Raw genomic sequence first — 20,347 nt, 5'->3', positions numbered from 1 at the left:
TACAAACGATTTTAAAAACGTATTATGAAAAAAAATGTATTATGAGCAGCTATACGCCAATAAATTAGGCAATCTAGAGGAAATGGATGCATTTCTGGAGAACCACAAATGACCAAAACTGGAACAGGAAGAAATAGAAAACCTGAACAGGCCAATAGCCAGCAAGGAAATTGAAGGAGCCATCAAAAACTTCCCAAGACATAAAAGTCCAGGGCAAGATGGCTTCCCAGGGAAATTCAATCAAACGTTTAAAGAAGAAACAATACCTATTCTACTAAAGCTTTCCAAAGGATACAAAGGAACAGAATACTTCCAAACTCGTTTTATGAGGCCAGCATCACCTTAATTCCAAAACCAGACAAAGACCCCATCAAAAAGGAGAATTATAGACCAATATCCCTGATGAACATAGATGCAAAAAATCTCAACAAGATACTAGGCAATAGGATCCAACAGTACAGTAAGAAGACTATTCACCACGAACAAGTGGGATTTATCCCCAGGATGCAAGGTTGTTCAACACTTGTAAAACAATCAACATGATAGATCACATCAACAAGAAAAAAAGCAAGAATTACATGATCCTCTCAACAGATGGAGAGAAAGCATATGACAAAATACAGCATCCATTCCTGATTAAAACTCTTTAGAGTGTAGGGAATTCTACTGTTCCTCACGGTCTTAAAAAGCCATCTATGAAAAGCCCACAGCAAATATCATTCTCAATGGGGAAACACTGGGAGCCTTTCCCCTAAGATCAGGAACATGACAGGGATGTCCACTCTCACCACTGCTATTCAACATAGTACTAGAAGTCCTAGCCTCAGCAATCAGACAACAAAAAGAAATAAAAAGCATTCAAATTGGCAAAGAAGAAGTCAAACTCTCCCTCTTTGCATATGACATGATACTACATAGAAAACCCAAAAGACTCCACCCCAAGATTACTAGAACTCATACAGCAATTCGGCAGTGTGGCAGGATACAAAATCAATGCCTGGAAATCAGTGGCATTTCTATACACTAACAATGAAACTGAAAAAAGAGAAATTAAGGAGTCAATCCCATTTACAATTGCACCTAAAAGCATAAGATACCTAGGAATAAACCTAACCAAAGAGGTAAAGGATTTATACCCTAAAAACTACAGAACACTTCTGAAAGAAATTGAGGAAGACACATATTCCATACTCATGGATTGGAATAATTAATATTATGAAAATATCAATGCTACCCAGGGCAATTTACACGTTTAATGCAATCCCTATCAAAATACCATGGACTTTCTTCAAAGAGTTGGACAAATCATCTTAAGATTTGTGTGGAATCAGAAAGGACCCCAAATAGCCAGGGAATATTGAAAAATAAAACCTAAGCCAGGGGCATCACAATGCCAGATTTCAAGTTGTACTACAAAGCTGTGATCATCAAGACAGTGAGTGTGGTACTGGCACAAAAACAGGCACATAGATCAATGGAACAGAATAGAGAATCCAGAAGTGGACCCTCAACTCTATGGTCAACTAATATTTGACAAAGCAGGGAAAACTATCCACTGGAAAAAGGACATTCTCTTCAATAAATGATGCTGGGAAAATTGGACATCCACATGCAGAAGAATGAAACTAGACCATTCTCTTACACCATACACAGAGATAAACTCAAAATAGATGAAAGATCTAAATGTGAGATAAGAATCCATCAAAATCCTAGAGGAGAACACAGGCAACACCCTTTTTGAACTTGGCCACAGCAACTTCTTGCAAGATATACCAATAAAAGCAAGGGAAACAAAAGCAAAAATGAACTATTGGGACTTCATCAAGATAAAAAGCTTCTGCACAGCAAAAGAAACAGTCAACAAAACTAAAAGACAATTTACAGAATGGGAGAAGATATTTGCAAATGACATATCAGATTAAGGGGTAGTATCCAAGGGCAAGTATCAGATCAAGATACTAGTATCTAGTATCCAAGATCTATCTATTAAACTCAACAGCAAAAAAATAAAAAATAAAAATAAAAAATAAAAAAAAATAAAAAAATAAACTCAACAGCAAAGAAACAAACAATGCAATTATGAAAATGGTCAAAAGACATGAACAGGAATTTCACCAAAAAAGACCTACACATGGCTAACAAGCACATGAGAAAATGCTCTGCATCACTTGCCATCAGGGAAATACAAATCAAAGCCACAATGAGGGCAGCCCAGGTGGCTCAGCAGTTTAGTGCCGCCTTCAGCCCAGGGCGTGATCTGGAGACCCGGGATAAAGTCCCACGTTGGGCTCCCTGCATGGAGCCTGCTTCTCCCTCTGCCTGTGTCTCTGCCTCTCTCTGTGTGTGTGTGTCTCTCATGAATAAATAAATAAAATCTTAAAAAAAAAATAGTGTAAGGGATTAAGGGGAAAGGGAGAGAAAATGAGTAGGAAAATTCAGAGGGGGTGATAGAACATGAGAAACTCCTAACACTGGGAAACAAACAAGGGGTAGTGGAAGGAGAGGTGGGGGGGGGGGGGATGGGGTGACTGGGTGATGGGCACGGAGGGGGGGCACTTAATGGGATGAGCATTGGGTGTTATACTGTATGTTGGCAAATCGAACTCCAATAAAAAATATACAAAAAATAAAATTGTTATCCTGAATTCAAAAAAAAAAAGTCTCTATCCAGGTTAACATGAAAAGAGAGAACAGAAATTACTAATGTCAGAAATGAAAGAGGAGATATCACTACAGATTCTATGGGCATTTAGAGGCTAAGAAAGGAACTCTATGAACAACTCCATGCCAATAAACTTGATAACCTAAATGAAATGGAGTACTTCCTTGAAAGATACATTCTAATAGAACACACATAAGAAACAGACTGAGTAGGTATATACCTAATAAAGAAATTAAATGAACATTAATAACCTTTCAAAAAAGAAAGCATCAAGTCCTGCTGGAATTCTACTAAACATTCAAGGGAGAAATTATACCAATTCTCTCCAATCTCTTTCAGAAGAGAACAACAGAGGAAATACTTCCTTATTCATTTTCTGAGGCCAGAAATACACTACTACCCAAAGCAGACAAATGACATTATATGGAAAGTTAGAGACAAACAAAACAAAACAACCCCCCCGCCCCACCAAAGAAAACCCCTTAGTGACCAGTATCTCTGATTAGCATGGAAGTAAAAATCTTCAACTAAATATTAGCAAATTGAATCCAATGGTGTATAAAAAGAATTATACATCATGACCAAGCAGAATTTGTCACAGGTATACATAGCTGGTTTAACTTTTGAAAATGTTAATATAATCAGCCACATCAACAGGCTAAAATAGAAGTCATGTGATCATATCAATAGATGCAGAAAATGTGTTTGATAAAATCCAAACCAATTCAGTACAAAAACTCAGCAAATTAGAATAGAGGACAATTTTCTCCAATTGATAAAAAAAATACCTACAAAAACCCAACAAGAATTAATATTGTTGGGACACCTGGGTGGCTCAGTGGTTGAGCATCTGCCTTTGGCTTGGGCCATGATCCCGGGGTCCTGGAATCAAGTCCTGCATCAGGCTTCCCATAGGGAGCCTGCTTCTCCCTCTGCCTGTGTCTCTGCCTCTCTCGTGAATAAATAAATAAAATCTTAAAAAAAGTTAAAATGTCAATATAACAAAAGCAATCTACAAATTCAATACAATTGTTCTCAAAATTCCAATGGCAGTTTTCACAGAAATGGACCAACAATTATAAAATTTATATGGAACCACAAAAGTCTGCAAAGAGCTAAAGTCACTTTGAGAAAGAACAAACCTGGAGTTATCATGCTCCCTGATTTCAAATTGTTTTACAAAGCTATAGTAATTAAAACAGTATAGTATTAGCATAAAAACAGTCATACAGATCAATGTAATAGAACAGACAGCCCCCAAACAAAGCTATGTATATATAGTCATTTTATGACAAAGGAGCCAAAAATATAAAATGGGGAGAGGACAGTCTCTTCAATAACTGAACCTAGGAAAGAACTAGAAAAATAATACTAAAATTTGTATGGAAACACAAAAGACCCTGAATAGCCAAACCAATTATGAGAAAGAACAACAAAGCTAGAGATATCACCATCTCAGATTTCTTTTTTTTTTTTTAACAATCTCAGATTTCAAGATATACTATATACTATAGAGTGATCAAAACACTATAGTACTAGCACTAAAACAGACACATAGATCAATGCAACAGAATAGAGAGCCCAGACATAAACCCATGCTTACTTATATGGTCAACTAATCTGACAAAGGAGACAAGAATATACAATAAGTAGGGCACCCTGGATGGCTCAGCAGTTTAGCTCTGCCTTCAGCCCAGGGCCTGATCCTGGAGAACCAGGATGGAGTCCCACGTCAGGCTCCCTGCATGGAGCCTGCTTCTCCCTCTGCCTGTGTCTCTGCCTCTCTCTCTCTATGTGTGTGTCTCATGAATACACAAAATCTTAAAAAAAAAAAAAAAAAAAAAGAATATACAATAAGTAAAGGACAGTCTCTTCCACAAATGGTGCGGAGAAAACTAGACTGTTGTATGAAGAATGAAACTGGACCACTTTCTTATACCATGCACAACAATAAACTCAAAGTGGATTAAAGATCTGAGGCCTAAAACCACAAAACCTATTAAAAAAAAAAAGCATACTCAGTAATCTCTTGGACATCAGCCTTAGCCACATTTTTATGGATATGTCTCCAAGAGAAATAAAAGCAAAATAAGCTATTGGGACTATACAAAAATAAAAGGCTTTTGTATAGCAAAATGAAAATACAACCTGCTGAATGGGAAAACATATTTGCAAATGATCCATCTAACATCTGAAATATATAAGAACTTTTACAACTTAACACACACACACACACACACACACACAAACCCCACATATAGTCCAATTAAAAAATAGGCAGAGAACCTGAATGGACATTTTTCCAAAAAAGACAGATGGCCACAGACAAGTGAAAAGATCCTCAACATCACTAATCATCAGGGAAATGCAAATCAGAACCACAGTGAGTTACACCTGTCCAAATGACTAGAATCAGAAAGACAACAAATAGCAAGTGTTGGTGATGATGTGGAGCAGAGGGAATCCTTGTGCACTGTTAGTGGGAACGTATATTTGTGCAGCCACATGGAACATTAAAACTATCCTATGATCCAGCAATCCCATTTCTGGGTATATAGCCAAAAGAAATGAAAACAGGATGTCAAAAGGATGTCTATATCCCCATGTGCACTGCATCATTCACAACAGTCAAGAAATGGAAATAATCTAAGTGTACCAGTAAATGAATGGATAAAGAAGATGTGCTATATTTATACAGTGGAATATTATTCAGCCATGAGGAAGAATGAAATCCTGCAGTTTGTGACATGGATGGACCTAAGGGCATTATGTTAAGTGAAATAAGTCAGAGAGAGAAACCCAAATACTGTATGATATCACTTTATGTAGAATCCAAAAAGAGCTGAACTCACAGAAACATAGACTAGAAAGATGGTTACCAGGAACTAGGTTGTGGTAAAATGGGGAGATGCTGGTCAAAATCTGGAGTACAAACTTTTAATTTTAAGATGAATACATTCTGGAGATCTAATGTACAGCAGGGTGATTATAACTGATACAGTATATATTTGAAAGATGCTAAGAGTAGATCTTAAATATTCTTACCACATTTAAAAGGAAATGGTGATTATGTGACATGATGACAGTGTTAGCTAAGCTTTGGTGGTAATGATTTTGCAATATAAAAAGTACAAATTAACTTGTACATCTTAAACTCATACAATTTTTTTTAAAGATTTTTATATATTTATTCATGAGAGACAGAGAGAGAGAGAGGCAGAGACACAGGCAAAGGGAGAAGCAGGCTCCATGTAGGGAGCCTGATTCAGGACTCGATCCTGGGACTCCAGGATCACGCCCTAGGCCGAAGTCAGGCGCTAAACCGCTGAGCCACCCAGGGATTCCCCCAAACTCATACAATGTAATACCTCAGTTGTATGTCAATAAAGTGGGGGAGGGAAATGTAAGTAAGTAAATATGTAAATAAATAAATATTTCCTCTTGTGTCTACATGAAACATAACAAGATGCAAGTACACTTGGTTGTCTAATTTTGCAATGTTTAAAAATTTTTTGAAAAGTCCAAATTTTATCTGAATTTTCAGTATAAGTATATTTAAATATACTTCACAAATAAGCAAATATAATGTATTTTTGCATATAACATATAACATATTTTTAATTTATTATAATTGATTTTTTATTAAAAAATAAATTCATTTATATTTTCTTACATTTAAGAATGGATCATTGATTTATGAAGGACAATGAAAAGATTTGCTTTCTCATCTATAGCTATTCCATTGGGAAAAGATGAAACCAATACACCAGATATTTCCCTGACTCACGACCATGAGACATCTACTCCAAAGAAACTGGGCTAAAATGTAAATGAAAGCAAATATGAAGAAAGCTAATTTTCCCTTGCTTTCATAGATGTTACTAATTTACCTTATTATGCCTTATTCAATAGAATGCTTTCAAATACTATTAGAGTGCTAGCTAACTGTGGTATCAACTTGAGATCAATCATTCAGAGTCTAAACAAAAAGAATTTAATAGTTCAAACACAGATGTAATAAGTTAATATTTCATCAAGAGAATTATACTTCTGCCTTAAAACTGAACTTCTAGATGTGGCTTCCCTTAAGTGAACTGGGCAGTACATGCATATGGTAGGGAAGTAGTTAAAGTGTTGAATAACTACTTCAAATCTCATGTTTTTTCCTAGACCAATTGTGTAGACATTTGCACTCATACTACAAAAGCACTAGCAAGTAAAACTACTGTACCCAGCATGAGTCAGAGAAAGTAGTCACTGTATTCTTAGGCACTATGGACAGTAATAACACTGCCAGTTTTCCACAAAAAATGTGTTTGAGGAAACACATAAAATATTAATTTTACTAAATTTTATACTTGAGAATACTTTTTTTTAAAAAAAAAACTATTCTGTGAGGTGAAAAGGAAAGCATGCAAAATGCACTTCTGCTGCATAACAAATCAGGATGGTTGTCTGGAGGAAAAGCACTTGCAACTGTATGAGCTCCAAGATCAAGTAGCCACCTTTTTGTCATGGAGATTTCTTTCAAACAATGGCAAACAGTGATTACTCAGAATCGAGTATTTGGCACATATTTTCTCAAAAATTAGTGAAATGACCCTTGTACCTCAAGGAAAACATGACACCAATCTTATCAGAAATGTCTTTAGATACTGGGAAGCTGTCAAGCTCATATTGGCAGGAACAAATTTTCCAAGATTCAAATTTTTACCTAAAAACTCTAACTTATCATTGGCTACAAAACCTTGGCTACTGCAATATTCTTGTCTTTTCCAACTGTCTATCTGTGTGAGGCTGAATTTTCTTCATATACTTCAAACAAAACAACACATCGCACCAGATTGAACACAGAGACACATTATGAGAACCCAGCCAACTTATGTCAGACAATAAAAAGATGTTCAAAAATTTAAAACAATGTCACTCTTGTTAAACAATTTTCTTCTTGGAAAAGATCACTTTCATAAAAATGTGCTACTTGTGTGAACATGTTATTAATTTGTTATTTTAAAATGAAGTAATAAATATTTTTAAAACTTGTTTTAATTTCAAACATGGAAAAATATTGATAAATACAACCCACATTAAAAAAAAAAGCTCACTGGAATCCTCAATAATCTTTAAGAACATAAAGCAGTGCTGAGACCAAAGGTTTGATAACTGCATTTCCAATATACTGAAGTATTCTAAGAAAAAGAAAAACAAAGCTGGATGAGAGTAAATGGACATCACTTACAGCAGAAAGGCCTCATTCACAGCATCAAAGAACTCAGGCCAGAGCACTTCCTGTGTTTCATGTCCATGGTAGGTGAGCAGAGCTTCTACCAGTGGTTCAATATCTGGCAGAGTTACAAGTGGTATACAAATTCGTGACAGGAACCTTATTTTTTCAGGAACCATTCTATGAAATAAATAATCATTCAAATCTTAGAGCCACATATAATTAAAGACAAAATTTTCATGCTGAAGACTGATGACAAGTTACTTGCTTTGTCGTACAAAGAGGGCTAACACCAACTATGAACCTTTCTCTTGCTCAACTTTTCAGGAAGAAATCCTTTCGTTGAAATTCCCATTTTAACATCACTTATTGTCAGGACTTTGGCATAACTATTTACAGGCACCTCCAATTTACCATGCCCAAAACAGAACTCTTGAATTCCTTCCCCAAATGTTCTCTTCCCCACTGTTGCCAACCTCATTTGCTCAGGCCAAAGCCCTCAAAGGCCATCCTTGATTCCCCCTTTCTCATGCCCCTCACCTAATTCAGCACTAAATACTGTCAATTCATCTGACAACTTGACTTCTCTACACCCTCATCATTACCCAGTAATTCACTGTTGCCTCCGGTCTGAGTTACTGTAGGAACCTCCTAACTTTCTCCCTGCTTCTGTCCTCATCCTCAATTTTTATCATCAGAACAGTTCTAGCAACCCTTTAAAAATTCAGATCACTTGTCTGTTCAAAACTGCAATGGCTTCCAACTTCAGAGAACAAGCAATGGCCACTGTGGACTTCCATGATGGGGCCCCTTCTATTTCTCTGGCTTCATCTCCTACTCTTTCCCTTACTCATCCTGCTTCAGCCTTATAGCCCTCCTCTGACTACTCCAGATGAGGTCCTGTTTTCTATTCTGCCTGGAACCTACGGCTAGCTCCTTCATTTTGTATAAGTCTTAGCTCAAATGTTGCCTTATGTGACAGCATCCCTGACCATCCCATTTAAATGCACTGATCAATATGGTAGCAGTGAACCACATGCTGGCAATTTAAATTTAATTTAAATGAAATAAAATGTAAAATTCCATTTATCAGTTGCAACAGCCACATAACAAATACTCAATGTGTACTTTGAGGCTAGTGGCTTACTGTATTGGACATTGCAAGTTTCCACAACTTGTCCATAACTGCAGGAAACTCTACTGGACAGCAGAACTTAACACAGAAAGTGCCCTCCCATTCCACCTATCTCTCTTACCTTATTTTACTGTTCTTCAGAGTACTTTTCATCACCTGACCTATAATGTATTTATTAGTTCATTGTTCATTGTCTGTTTCTTCCTGCTAGGATATCAGCTTTATGAGGATAAGTACTTTTTTCTATTTTGCCCTCTGCTCCATTCCCAGGAATGGAAACAATTCCTTACACATATGACATGCTCAAGAAATATATGTTAAATGAATAAATGAACACCCAGAGATCAATAAAATGAAAGCTTGAGATGTAGGCTATTATATCTTTTTCTAGTCATATCCATACTAATCATAAATCTCGAAGTTGAATCCTGTGTTTTCTGAAACAAAAATGGAACAGAGAACATAAAGCTGTCCCTCTTTTTTTACTGGCTGCCTATTACTGAAAAAAAAAAAAGTGTGTTCTGTAATTTAACAACATCTGTATTTATAGGCATTTAGGTTATTTCTAATTTCTTACCATTACAAACATGGCTGCAGTGTTATCCTTGCACATGCCTATCCAGGACTTTGTGTGAGCATTTGCATATTAAATTGCACTCTAAAAGACAACCACTTTGCTTTTCCCTAAACACCAACCCAAGTGCATAATCTTCTTGGAATATATCTGACATTCTACCATTTCCATCATCTTAAAGAAGCTTCCCCTAGAACCCCCTGAACTGTTCCAATCCAGGCAGGTCACTTTTTATTCCCTCTGTACAATTACCGTCTTGGGATTCTGTCCTGGGGATTTCCTTTACTTCTCTCCTGAACCCCGTATCTTTTTCTTTCTTGGTTCACTTTTTTGTGGGAAAAGATAAATGAGAGATAACGTATTTGAGATCTAGGATGTCTGGAAATATCTTTACTCATAAATTTTTTTTCTAACTCTCATAGAAAAAAACCCATTTTGCTCTTAATTGATACTTTGGCTGAGGATAGAAATTTTGTAATTTTCCAACAAAATTGTGAAGGTATGGTTCTATATAGTCTTCTAGCTTCCAATGTTGTCTTGTGAAGGCCCATGCTACTATGAATCCTTATCATTTATGTAAGTGCTGGTTTTACTCCCTGGAGACTTTTGGAAATCTTCTTTGAAGTTTCATACTGGTGTTGGTATGGATTCACTTTTATTCACTCTGCTGGGCACTCAGTGGAGCTTAAATCAGAAAAGTTCTCTTGGATTGTTTCTTTGATAATTTTCTATCCATTCTTTTATCCATTCTCTCTTTATAAGAACTCCAATGTTTTTGGATACTGAACTTCCTGGACACTTTTCAGTCTTTATCTTTCATCTCTTGGTCTTTCTACTTTAAATTTTGAAAGAACTGTTCAAATTTATCTTCCAATCCTTTTTTTTTTTTTAAGATTTTACTTATTGAGAGAAAGTATGTGCATGCCTGTGCGCACACACGCATATGCTTGTGGGGGGGGGGGGGTAGGGCAGAGTGAGAGGAAGCAGCAGATTCCCCACTGAGCAGAGAGAGCCTGCCATGGGCCTCCATCCCAGAATCCTGAGATCATGACCTCAGCTAAAGACCAAATGAGCCACCCAGGTGCCTCCTAATCCTTTCATTAGGATTTTCATTACCACTCTCTCATGATTAATTTATAAGGACTTGAATACCCTGGATGTTCTTTTTTTTTTTTTTTTTAAATAGCATCCTGTTCTTTTTTAATGGATATAATATTACTTTTCATCTTTATGGAGGCACTATTATTAATTTATTTGAGATAGTCTTTTCTTTGAATAATCTTTTTTAAAAAGATGTATTTATTCATGAGAGACACACAGAGAGAGGCAGAGACACAGGCAGAGGGAGAAGCAGGCTCCCCACAAGGAGCCTGATGCAGGACTCAATCCCAGGACCCTGGGATCATGCATGCCCTGAGACAAAGGCAGATGCTCAACCATTGAGCTACCCAGGTGCCCCTGAATAATCTTTTAAATTTGTATAGCTTTTTATTTTTTGTCATGTTATATGCTTAATATGATTTCCTTAAATATCTGGGGACCATTGCTGGTCTGCTTATATACACATGTATATTTTTTGAGCCAGGTATAATATACTTTATTGAAGATACATCACAAGATAGGGCTCCCTGGGCCCTTCTTCTTCAGGGGGTCAAAACTGTAGAGATCAGGAGATTCTCAGTATGTTGAGGAAAGTTTAAAGTTTAAATATTACTGAGAATACTAAAGAGCTTCTGTTTATGAGGATGGAGCTATCATTATTTATGATGTTTGAAATTAAAGCAAAGACATCTAAAAGTATTTATTAATTCACTAAAAGTAACAATGGTAAATTCATTAGATGTTAACATGAATAACATTTTTTGGTAAGCATAACTATATTTTACAGGACAAAAAAATAGTGAGTAGTACTCATTTAAACGTTTGTAAACCTTACTATATGACCTGAAAGATGATAACTGGATTCTTGTACACATTTCTGTATTCAATCTGTTGCACTATGTTTTGACTGGAGTATATGAAGACAACCTAGTCTAGTCCCACACAGATACAGTTTTTAAAGGCAGGAGTATTTTAATACCATCTTCATATAATTGTGCATCTTTTGATACTAGACGAACATTCATCAAGCATTGCCTATCCCTGCTACTACAAGCCTGTCTAGGAACACAGGTGCAGCTGCTCGTCATGGTCCAAAGGAGTAGTGATGGGTAGTCTCTACTGATATGTGGTAATAACTGAAAATTTACTAGCCAAGCCATCCCCTAAAAGCTGCAAGTCTTGAGACTCGACAATTCAAAACAGTTACATCAAACAGTCTGTCAGTAAAATTTTTGTCCAGGTTAAAAAGGTGGTTTCCTGGCTTTTCCTACTCTATCATCTTCCCCAATATCCCCTTCTGATCTCTTGCGTTAAAAAGGAAAACCAAAACCAAAAAACCCACCTTCTTACTTTCTACTTCTCTGTCCTTTTGTACTTTATCCTGGGAGAACTATTTGGCTCAATCTTTAAAGTCATTAGTTGCTATTCAGCTGTATCTCCTATTTAGCCTTTTATTCATTTTTTCCCCTAAGTCCCCTTTTAAAAAATATAACCAATTTATTCCTGGTTTCTCTTGCTATTCTTAGGACAATTAATTATCCCTTTAAAACAAAAACACTTGCTTGTCCTACATAACACATTTAATTAGTGTATTTGCATCTTCTGCATTGTTGCATTTAGTTCATTTTTCCTCATGGTGTTGGTTTTCCATGAATATCTGTGATTTTTGTTTGCTCTTTCTGGAATTTGGGATTCCCCACTAGCTTCACCATGAATGCTTTTTACTATAGCCTCCTCTGGTACTTGTGGGGAAGGTCAGGATGTAGTGCTGGTTGGGGTTGCCAATAAATTGCATTCTGTGCATTGGAGTACCCCTAGAACTGCGTAATAGCCATTTGGTGTTTACTTCTTCAAATCTTCCTCCCTCCTTCCTACAAGAAACAGGACATTTCTGTTGTCTCTTGTTTTTTTTTTTTTTTGTTGTTGTTGTTGTTTTTAAGATTTTATTTATTTATTCATCACACACACACACACACACACACACAGGCAGAGACACAGGCAGAGGGAGAAGAAATCCCAGGTCTCGAGGATCAGGCTCTGGACTGAAGGCGGCGCTAAACCGCTGAGCCACCTGGGCTGCCCTGTTGTCTCTTGTTTGAAGGCAGTGGATATGGAGGAATATATGCGGACCTGGCCCTTAGCCAACTTCTATGAATTGCAATAGTCCAACAAGCTGTCTTGTTGGCGGCCAGGTACCTTCCTGCTCCACCCCAACATTATTTGCACCTTTGCAGTAGTCCTCTCTTGCAAGCTTTTTGGGCTGTGATATTTTCCTTCAAAATTATCTCACTATCTGCCATTTGAAACCTATCCTATAATTTGTGGTCATCAAATGCTCGTTTTACAGTATTATATACTTGTTAAAATTACCCCATCATTTCTAGGAGTTGGGAATATAAAGAGAATGCTAGGCCATGCATGAACTTCATTCATTACCTGATTTAGTCTCTTGCATATTTTCATCTTATTCTCTCCTAATTAGATTATGAGAGCCACTATTCTTCATAGATCTTGCACTTCATTTTTTTTAAAGATTTTCTTTTTAATTTGAGAGAGACAGCACGAGTGTGAATGGGGGGAAGAGCAGAGGGAGAGAATCCTCAAGCAGACTCTCTGCTGAGCGTAGAGCCCAATAATGCGTGGCTTGACCCCGCAACCCATGAGATCATGAAATCATGACCTGAGCATAAACCAAGAGTCAGATGCCTAACCAAGTGAGGCATCCAAGGTCTTGCACTTTAATCTTCAAGATCTGGCAAAGTAGTCTACACCAGAGCTACTTCAAAAATATGGTCCTCAGAATCACCAGAATGAGTAGAGCCAAGAAATTTGCTTATTAAATCTTAACATGAGATAATCCTTATGCACACTGAAGCCTGAGAAATGCTGCTCTATACTACTTCTTCAGTAACAGTCCGCAGAAGAAAATATCAATGTTTAGTAATAATCTGAACACTTTAAGGAGACATGTAGAAATGATTTAAGATTTTTGTTAATTCCTATAAATTTTCAATTGAGCTGTATTATTTTCTTGATAATGAACAGTTAAATTCTCAGAGATAAATTTTTGTCAAAACTACAAAATGATTTCTTCTTATGAGTGAACAGTTTGTCTTTTCTCCTCAAATAATCACCTTTTCTAAAATTCACTTCTTGTTCTATACCACTTTCCAAATTGACTGAGGTCTCTTCAACAACAGTATCTTCCACAATGCTTTACCACCTTTCTCTAACCTACATCAAAGTGGTTTTAGATCTAAAAACAATTCATGTGTTTAAAAGTCCATCATCTAAGTTTAATGAAAAGATACATTTAGCTTGAGTTGTAAATATCTTAAATTTTTGGAATTTATGAACTTACTGGGTAGGATAGGAGAAAGGGAGAGTTGTTAACATTGTGTGTGTGTTTAAATGTTTTTTTTCTGGTATATTTTGCACACAATCTAGCAGAATATTTGGCATAAAGGGCTCTGCAAATGTTTGAGAAATGGAAAAATAGTTATGTATACTCATAATAAATCCAGAACTCTGAAATAAAGAAGCAGAGAGGTGGTAATCTTACCCTTCAGCAATCCTCCTCCCTAAAAGACCTGTAAGAGAAGCTTTTTTCTCATTATCTTAAAATTCTTACCATTCTCTTATTACCTTAAAAGAGAGGAGTCAAAGACTATCACTAGCTATTAGGTGTGTGGAAAAGCCAACCCTGGCACCAAGGGCATTTATCAAGCACTGAAGTTTATGGGCTGCAGAGTATATCTCCCAATTAAGGCTGAAAAGAGAATTTTCCTGAAAAATTCTAAAGACTCATATCAATTTAGGTAACTCTTGGTTCTACCAAAATGCAGGCAAGGTCAACTGATGATCTTCTGAAGGGCTTCAAAGTACCTTTTTGGTCTGAAGCTTGCCAAGAGTGTGGAGGTCCAACTTCAACCAGTTACACAACACTTTCCAAACTGGATTACACTAAGCATTATGTCTTGATTGATTGCCAGAGCAGCACTTCCAAATGATTTTTGCACAAGAATTGAACTGCAGAAGGCTCAACAGTAACCATATACTGCTGGAAACATCATTCCCATGTGGCTATACTGAAGCTTCCAAACCATCTGCAACAAACGATAGAACTACAAAATAAACTGATGATGCTCTCAAAGTCCAAAATGTCATTCCCTCTAGACTGACAGTTTATAGCTAAGAACAGAAGAGAATTTAAACACTCTGTCACTGAGTTGTTGATTTTAGTTGGTGGCAAGTGAAATTGTATTTAAATGCTATGACAAGACCATTTATAAGGCCTCTAAAAATAATGCAAAAGGAAACCAAATATATTTTCCTATTTTTTGTTCCTCTGACATTTTATGCACTGAAGTTATGAAATTAATTTCTACACTTTCTACAAGACTTTTGAGTCTTTTGAAATGAACTTTAAACATTTAAAAGTAGCAAAAAGTAAAAAAAAATGTACAGATGCCCTCTATAAAAAAAAAAGAGAGAAAAATAGAATTGCACTGCTTATATGGTGTTTACGTTCGAGAGGCTCTTGGTGGCTTGAATATTTCAAGTCTTCCTCAGGGAAGGAAAGTAATGATAAAATTTAAGTCTCATAAATAACGGGAATATCTACATTCATGTATACCAGAAAGTAGTTTCCCCACTATACTCAATTCTTATTCAACTTTTTTGACTTTTAAACCTTAAAAATGTACAAATAACTTCAGATAAATATAGTAGGGGAAATTTATATATTATGATGCTGCATATTGTAGTTATTATTATAACTTATAACAGCAACAACTATACTGGCTCTAGCATGTTTGGCTGCTCCTACAAATGTTATCATGATGCCATTCTACTACCTGATTTCATGAAATCAGTTTCTACTTGAGACCACAGAACACACTTATTTTGACTTATATTTCACTAGAGAACTGTACACGTGGAGTTCTGAGTCTCACATAAGCTTTAAGGGATCCAGGTTCTCTTACAGATGGAGAACAGAACTTCCTGATTTAAGAACTTTCCTTCTTAAAAGAGGACTTTAAAAGCTAATAAGAGACTCAAAAAGGCTGCTGAGCATCAAATTGCTTTTTAAATTCAATCTTCTGATAGGTGTAAATGAACTTAATTCAAGAGATCAAATTTCTCTAAAAATGCAACACATTCAAAAAAATACCTGCAAGACATTTCTTGTTGAATTCTAAAATTGATTCTAAACATTAAGAGTCCATAGTCAACATTATTCAACAGAGCAAATTAGGGATGTATCAGACATGTCAGTGTCCAGAGGACATTCGACTAGCACAAGCATTTCATACTCTTGGTAAATTCAATTAAGAATTTTACTAATTACATCATTGATTTGCTTTGACTAAAAATGTTTTTAAACTACTAACCAAGTTAATCACCATTTATACTTGCTACTACTGACAGCCAGAGTGCCAGCATGGACATTCTTCAGTAAACTTTGCTCTGCATTGAGGAATAGGTACATATTGTTTTTGAAAAAAAACACATCCTTACTGAAGAAACAATCATAAATTTGGGAATGAACCTGCCCCACAAAATGACCCAATCTGGCACAAATGGAAATTTCTCAGATGCAAAGAGCATATTAGCGAATAGCTTCCAGCAGGCTTTCCTAATTGTGGTCCATGAAGTTTAGATGCCTTTTTAAACTGCTATCCTTTTCTGTCTAAGGGGGAGAAAATGAAAAGTACATATTCTGAAGAAAGAATCTGAAAGACCAGTAAAATCAAATAATGGGTACAATGGAAAAAGATTTAAATAAAGGGGAAAAAAACAGCAGAGAGGAATAAATATTAAGCAATCTGAGGCTGACTAAAGATGATTTTTTTTTCAAGAACTATATCTACTATTTTGGAAATAAATAACCTGAGACAGGAAATTATTCCTTTATTATGAATATTAGCTTTACTTTTTAGGATTTTATTAGCTAATACTGTATTTGAAAACAGGAGTTTTGAAACTTTTCAAAAATGTTTCAAAAACATTTTTGAAAAGTTTAATTATAAAATTACAATGTACAGAAAAAGTAGGAAATTATTAGAACATCAACTGTACTCATTGCCAAGATTTTACTATGCTAATATTTTACCGATGTTTCCAGTTGATGTTTTAAAGATATAAAAATGTTTCAATTATATTTAAAATACCCTTCTCCTGTCCCATTTCCTCCTCTTCTTCTTCTCAGGAGTTAGCACTCTCCTAATGATATGAGTCCTTTCTGTCTAGTTTTAATGCTTTTACTTTGTATGTGTGTATTGTTTTATGACATTATGGGTATCATTTTTGCAACTTCCTTGCTATTCTGTTCCATGGGTCTATGTGTCTGGCTTTACACCAGTACCAAAGTGCCTTAATGACTACAGCTTTGGATATGTTTTTGAAATCCAGAAGTGTGAGGCCTCTACCTTTGTATTTCTTTTCAAGATTGTTGGCTATTTGGGAGTCCTCTAAAATTCTATATGAATTTTAGGGCTTTTTTTTTTTTCTGTTTCTACAAAAGAAAAATGCCATTTGGATTTTAATAGGACTGCACCTTATCTATGGACTGCTTGGGGTAGTATGGACATATTAACAATAGTAAGTCTTCTAATCCCTCAACACAGAATGCCTTCTCATTTATTTGTGTCATACTTAATTTTTTTCAGCGAATCTAGTTTGCAGCATACAAGTCTTTCATCTCTTTACATTTATTCCCAGTTATTTTGTCCTTTTAGATGCTATTATAAGTGGGCTTTAAAGAATATCTACTGGAGTGCTAAAAAGCACTCCATTGTGTATAAAAGCACAATTGATATTTGAGTATTGATTTTGCATCCTGTAACTTTACTGAATTCAGTTAGTAGTTTTAACAGTTTTTCCGTGGAGTCTTTAGGGTTTCTAGATATAAGATCAGGTCATTTACAGTGTAAACTGTCCCTTAAATTTTGGATGCCGTGAGAGGCGCCTCGGTGGTGCAGTCAGTTAAGTGTCTGACTATTAATTTCAACTCAGCTCCTGATATCAGGGTTGTGATATCAAGCCCTACCTCTGGCTCTGTGCTCAGTGTAGTCAGCTTAGGACTCTATCTCTCTCTTCCCTCTGTTCCCCCCTCCCCCCCAGCACACTTTCTAAAATAAATAAATAAATTGTAAAGATAATTTTTTTTTAATGTTTTGGGGCACCTGGATGGCTCTGTTAGTTAAGTGTCCTACTCTTAGTTTCTGCTCAAGTCATGATCTTGGGGTAGTGGGAGCATCCCAAGGGCTGAGCATCGGGCTCTGCCCTCAGTGCGAAGTCTGCTGGAGATTCTCACTCTCTTTCCCTTCCCCTCTGCCCCTACCCTATTGTGCACATGCACACAGTCTCTAAATAAATAAATAAATAAATACAATCTTAAAACAAAATAAAACTTGGATGCCTTTTGTTTCTTTGTTTTGCCCAACTGCTCCAGTACTTCCAGTACTTTCTTAAAAAGAAGTGGTGAGAGAGATGTATCCTTGCTTTGTTCCTGATTTTAGAAGGAAAAAAATTTGGTCCTTTACCATGGAGTAAGATGTTATAGCTGCAGGCTTTTCATACATGGTCTTTATTTTGTTGAAGTAGTTTCCTTGTATTCTTTGTTGAATGTCATGAATCATAATCATCAGATGATTATGACATAATCATAATTATCATGAAAGAGTACTGAATAGTTTTTTCTGCTTTAATTGAAATTATCATGATGTGGTTTTGTTCATCATTCGGCTAATATGGTGTATTACACTAAATGGTTTTTAGATGTTGAACCATCTTGGTATGGTAGGAATAAATCCCATTTGGCCATGTTGCATGATCTTTTTCATGTATTTTTTATTTTGGTTTGCTTTTATACTCATGGGGATTTTTACACATCATTCAACAAACCTATAGTTTTTTTTCTGGTGTCTTTATCTGATTTTGGTATCAGGGTAATGCTAGCCTCATACAGTGAGTTTTGAAATGTTCCCTCCTCTTCAATTACTTGAAAGAGTTTGATAAGGATTGGTGTTAATTCTTTAAATATTTGGTAGAATACTCTAGTGAAACCACCTGGTCCTGGGCTTTTCTTTGTTGGGAAGTTTGTGATTACTTATTCAATCTCCTTCCTGTTACAAATCTGTTCAGATTTTCAAAATTTATGATTCACTTTTGGTAGGTTATATGTTTATTAAAAAGTTAACCATTTCATTTAGGTTATCCAATTTGTTACAATATAATTATTCATAGTAGTCTCTTATTCTTTTTTTTTTAAATTTTCTTATTTAAATTCAATTTAACATATACTGTATTATTAGTTTCAGAGGTAGAATTTAGTGATTCATCAGTTGCATACAACACCCAGTGCTCATGTATCAAGTGCTAATGCCCAGAACTCAATTACCCCATCTGCCCACCCACTTCCCCTCTAGCAACCCTCAGTATGTTTCCTATAGTTAAGTCTCTTATGATTTCTTCCATGTTTTGTCTCATTTTTTCTTTCCTATTCCTTATGTTCATCTGTTTTGTTTCTTAAATCCCACACTAGTGAAATCATATGGTATTTGTGTTTCTCTGACTTACCTCACTTAGCATAATACCCTTTAGTTCTATCCACATCATTGCAAATGACAAGATTTCATTCTTTTTGATAGTTGAATAATATTCCATTGTATATACATTTACCACCTTTTCTTTATCCATTCATCTGCCAATGGAATCTGGGCTCTTTCATAGTTTGACTATTGTGGACATCGCTGCTATAAACAACAGGGTGCATGTACCCCTTTCAATCACTTTGTTTGTATTCTTTGGATGAATACCTAGTAGTGCAATTGCTGGGTCATAGGGTAACTCTATTTTTAACTTCTTGAGGAACCTCCACACTGTTTTCCAGAGTGGCTGCACCAGCTTGCATTTCTACAAAAGGGTTCCCCTTTCTCTGAATCCTCACCAACATCTGTTGTTTCCTGAGTTGCTCATTTTAGCCATTCTGATTGGTGTGACGTGGTATCTCACTGTGGTTTCAATTTGTATTCCCCTGACGCTGAGTGATGTTGAGTATTTTTTCATGTGTCTGTTGGCCATTTGTAGGTCTTCTTTGGAGAAATGTCTGCTCTTGTCTTCTGCCCATTTCTTGACTAGAGTTTAGTTTTTTCAGTGTTGAGTTTGAGTAACTATAAATTTTGGACACTAGCCCTTTATCTGATAAAATATTGACAAATGTCTTCTCCCATTCCGCAGATTGCCTTTTAGTCTCATTCATTATTTCCTTTGCTGTGCAAAAGCTTTTTATCTTCATGAAATCCCAATACTTCATTTTTGCTTTTGTTTCTCCTGCCTTTGGAGAGTCTAGCAAGTTGCTGTGGCCTAGGTCAAAGAGGTTGCCACCTGTGTTCTCCTTAGGTCTCACATTTAGGTATTTCATCCATTTTGAGTTTATTTTTCTATATGGTGTAAGGAAGTGGTCCAGTTTCATTCTTCTGCATATGGCTGTCCAGTTTTCCCAACACCATTTGTTGAAGAGACTTTTTTCCATTGGATATTCTTTTTTGCTTTGTGGAAGATTAGTTGGCCACAGAGTTGAGGGTCCAGTTCTGGGTTCTCTATTCTGTTCCATTGATCTATGTGTCTGTTTTTATGCCCGGACCA

The 20,347-nt window shown here is 36.0% G+C and overlaps 1 protein-coding gene across 9 annotated transcripts in view; it reads right to left on the bottom strand.

Moving 5' to 3' along the window:
• The window catches only part of FANCC (FA complementation group C), a 289,577-nt gene that overhangs the window by 73,575 nt on the left and 195,655 nt on the right, over nucleotides 1–20,347 (bottom strand). For 8 of the 9 annotated variants that reach the window (XM_035707500.2, XM_035707501.2, XM_049115959.1 and 5 more), the window contains one exon: nucleotides 7,902–8,066. The exons of the other annotated variant lie outside the window; for it this stretch is intronic. In XM_035707500.2, coding sequence (XP_035563393.1) covers nucleotides 7,902–8,066 — 165 coding nt within the window. The remainder of the gene's footprint in view (nucleotides 1–7,901; nucleotides 8,067–20,347) is intronic. 9 annotated transcript variants of the gene reach the window in all.

The sequence above is a fragment of the Canis lupus genome, chromosome 1 (assembly GCF_003254725.2).
Source record: "Canis lupus dingo isolate Sandy chromosome 1, ASM325472v2, whole genome shotgun sequence".
Lineage (NCBI taxonomy): Eukaryota > Metazoa > Chordata > Mammalia > Carnivora > Canidae > Canis > Canis lupus.
This window is presented reverse-complemented; position numbering and strand designations above follow the sequence as displayed.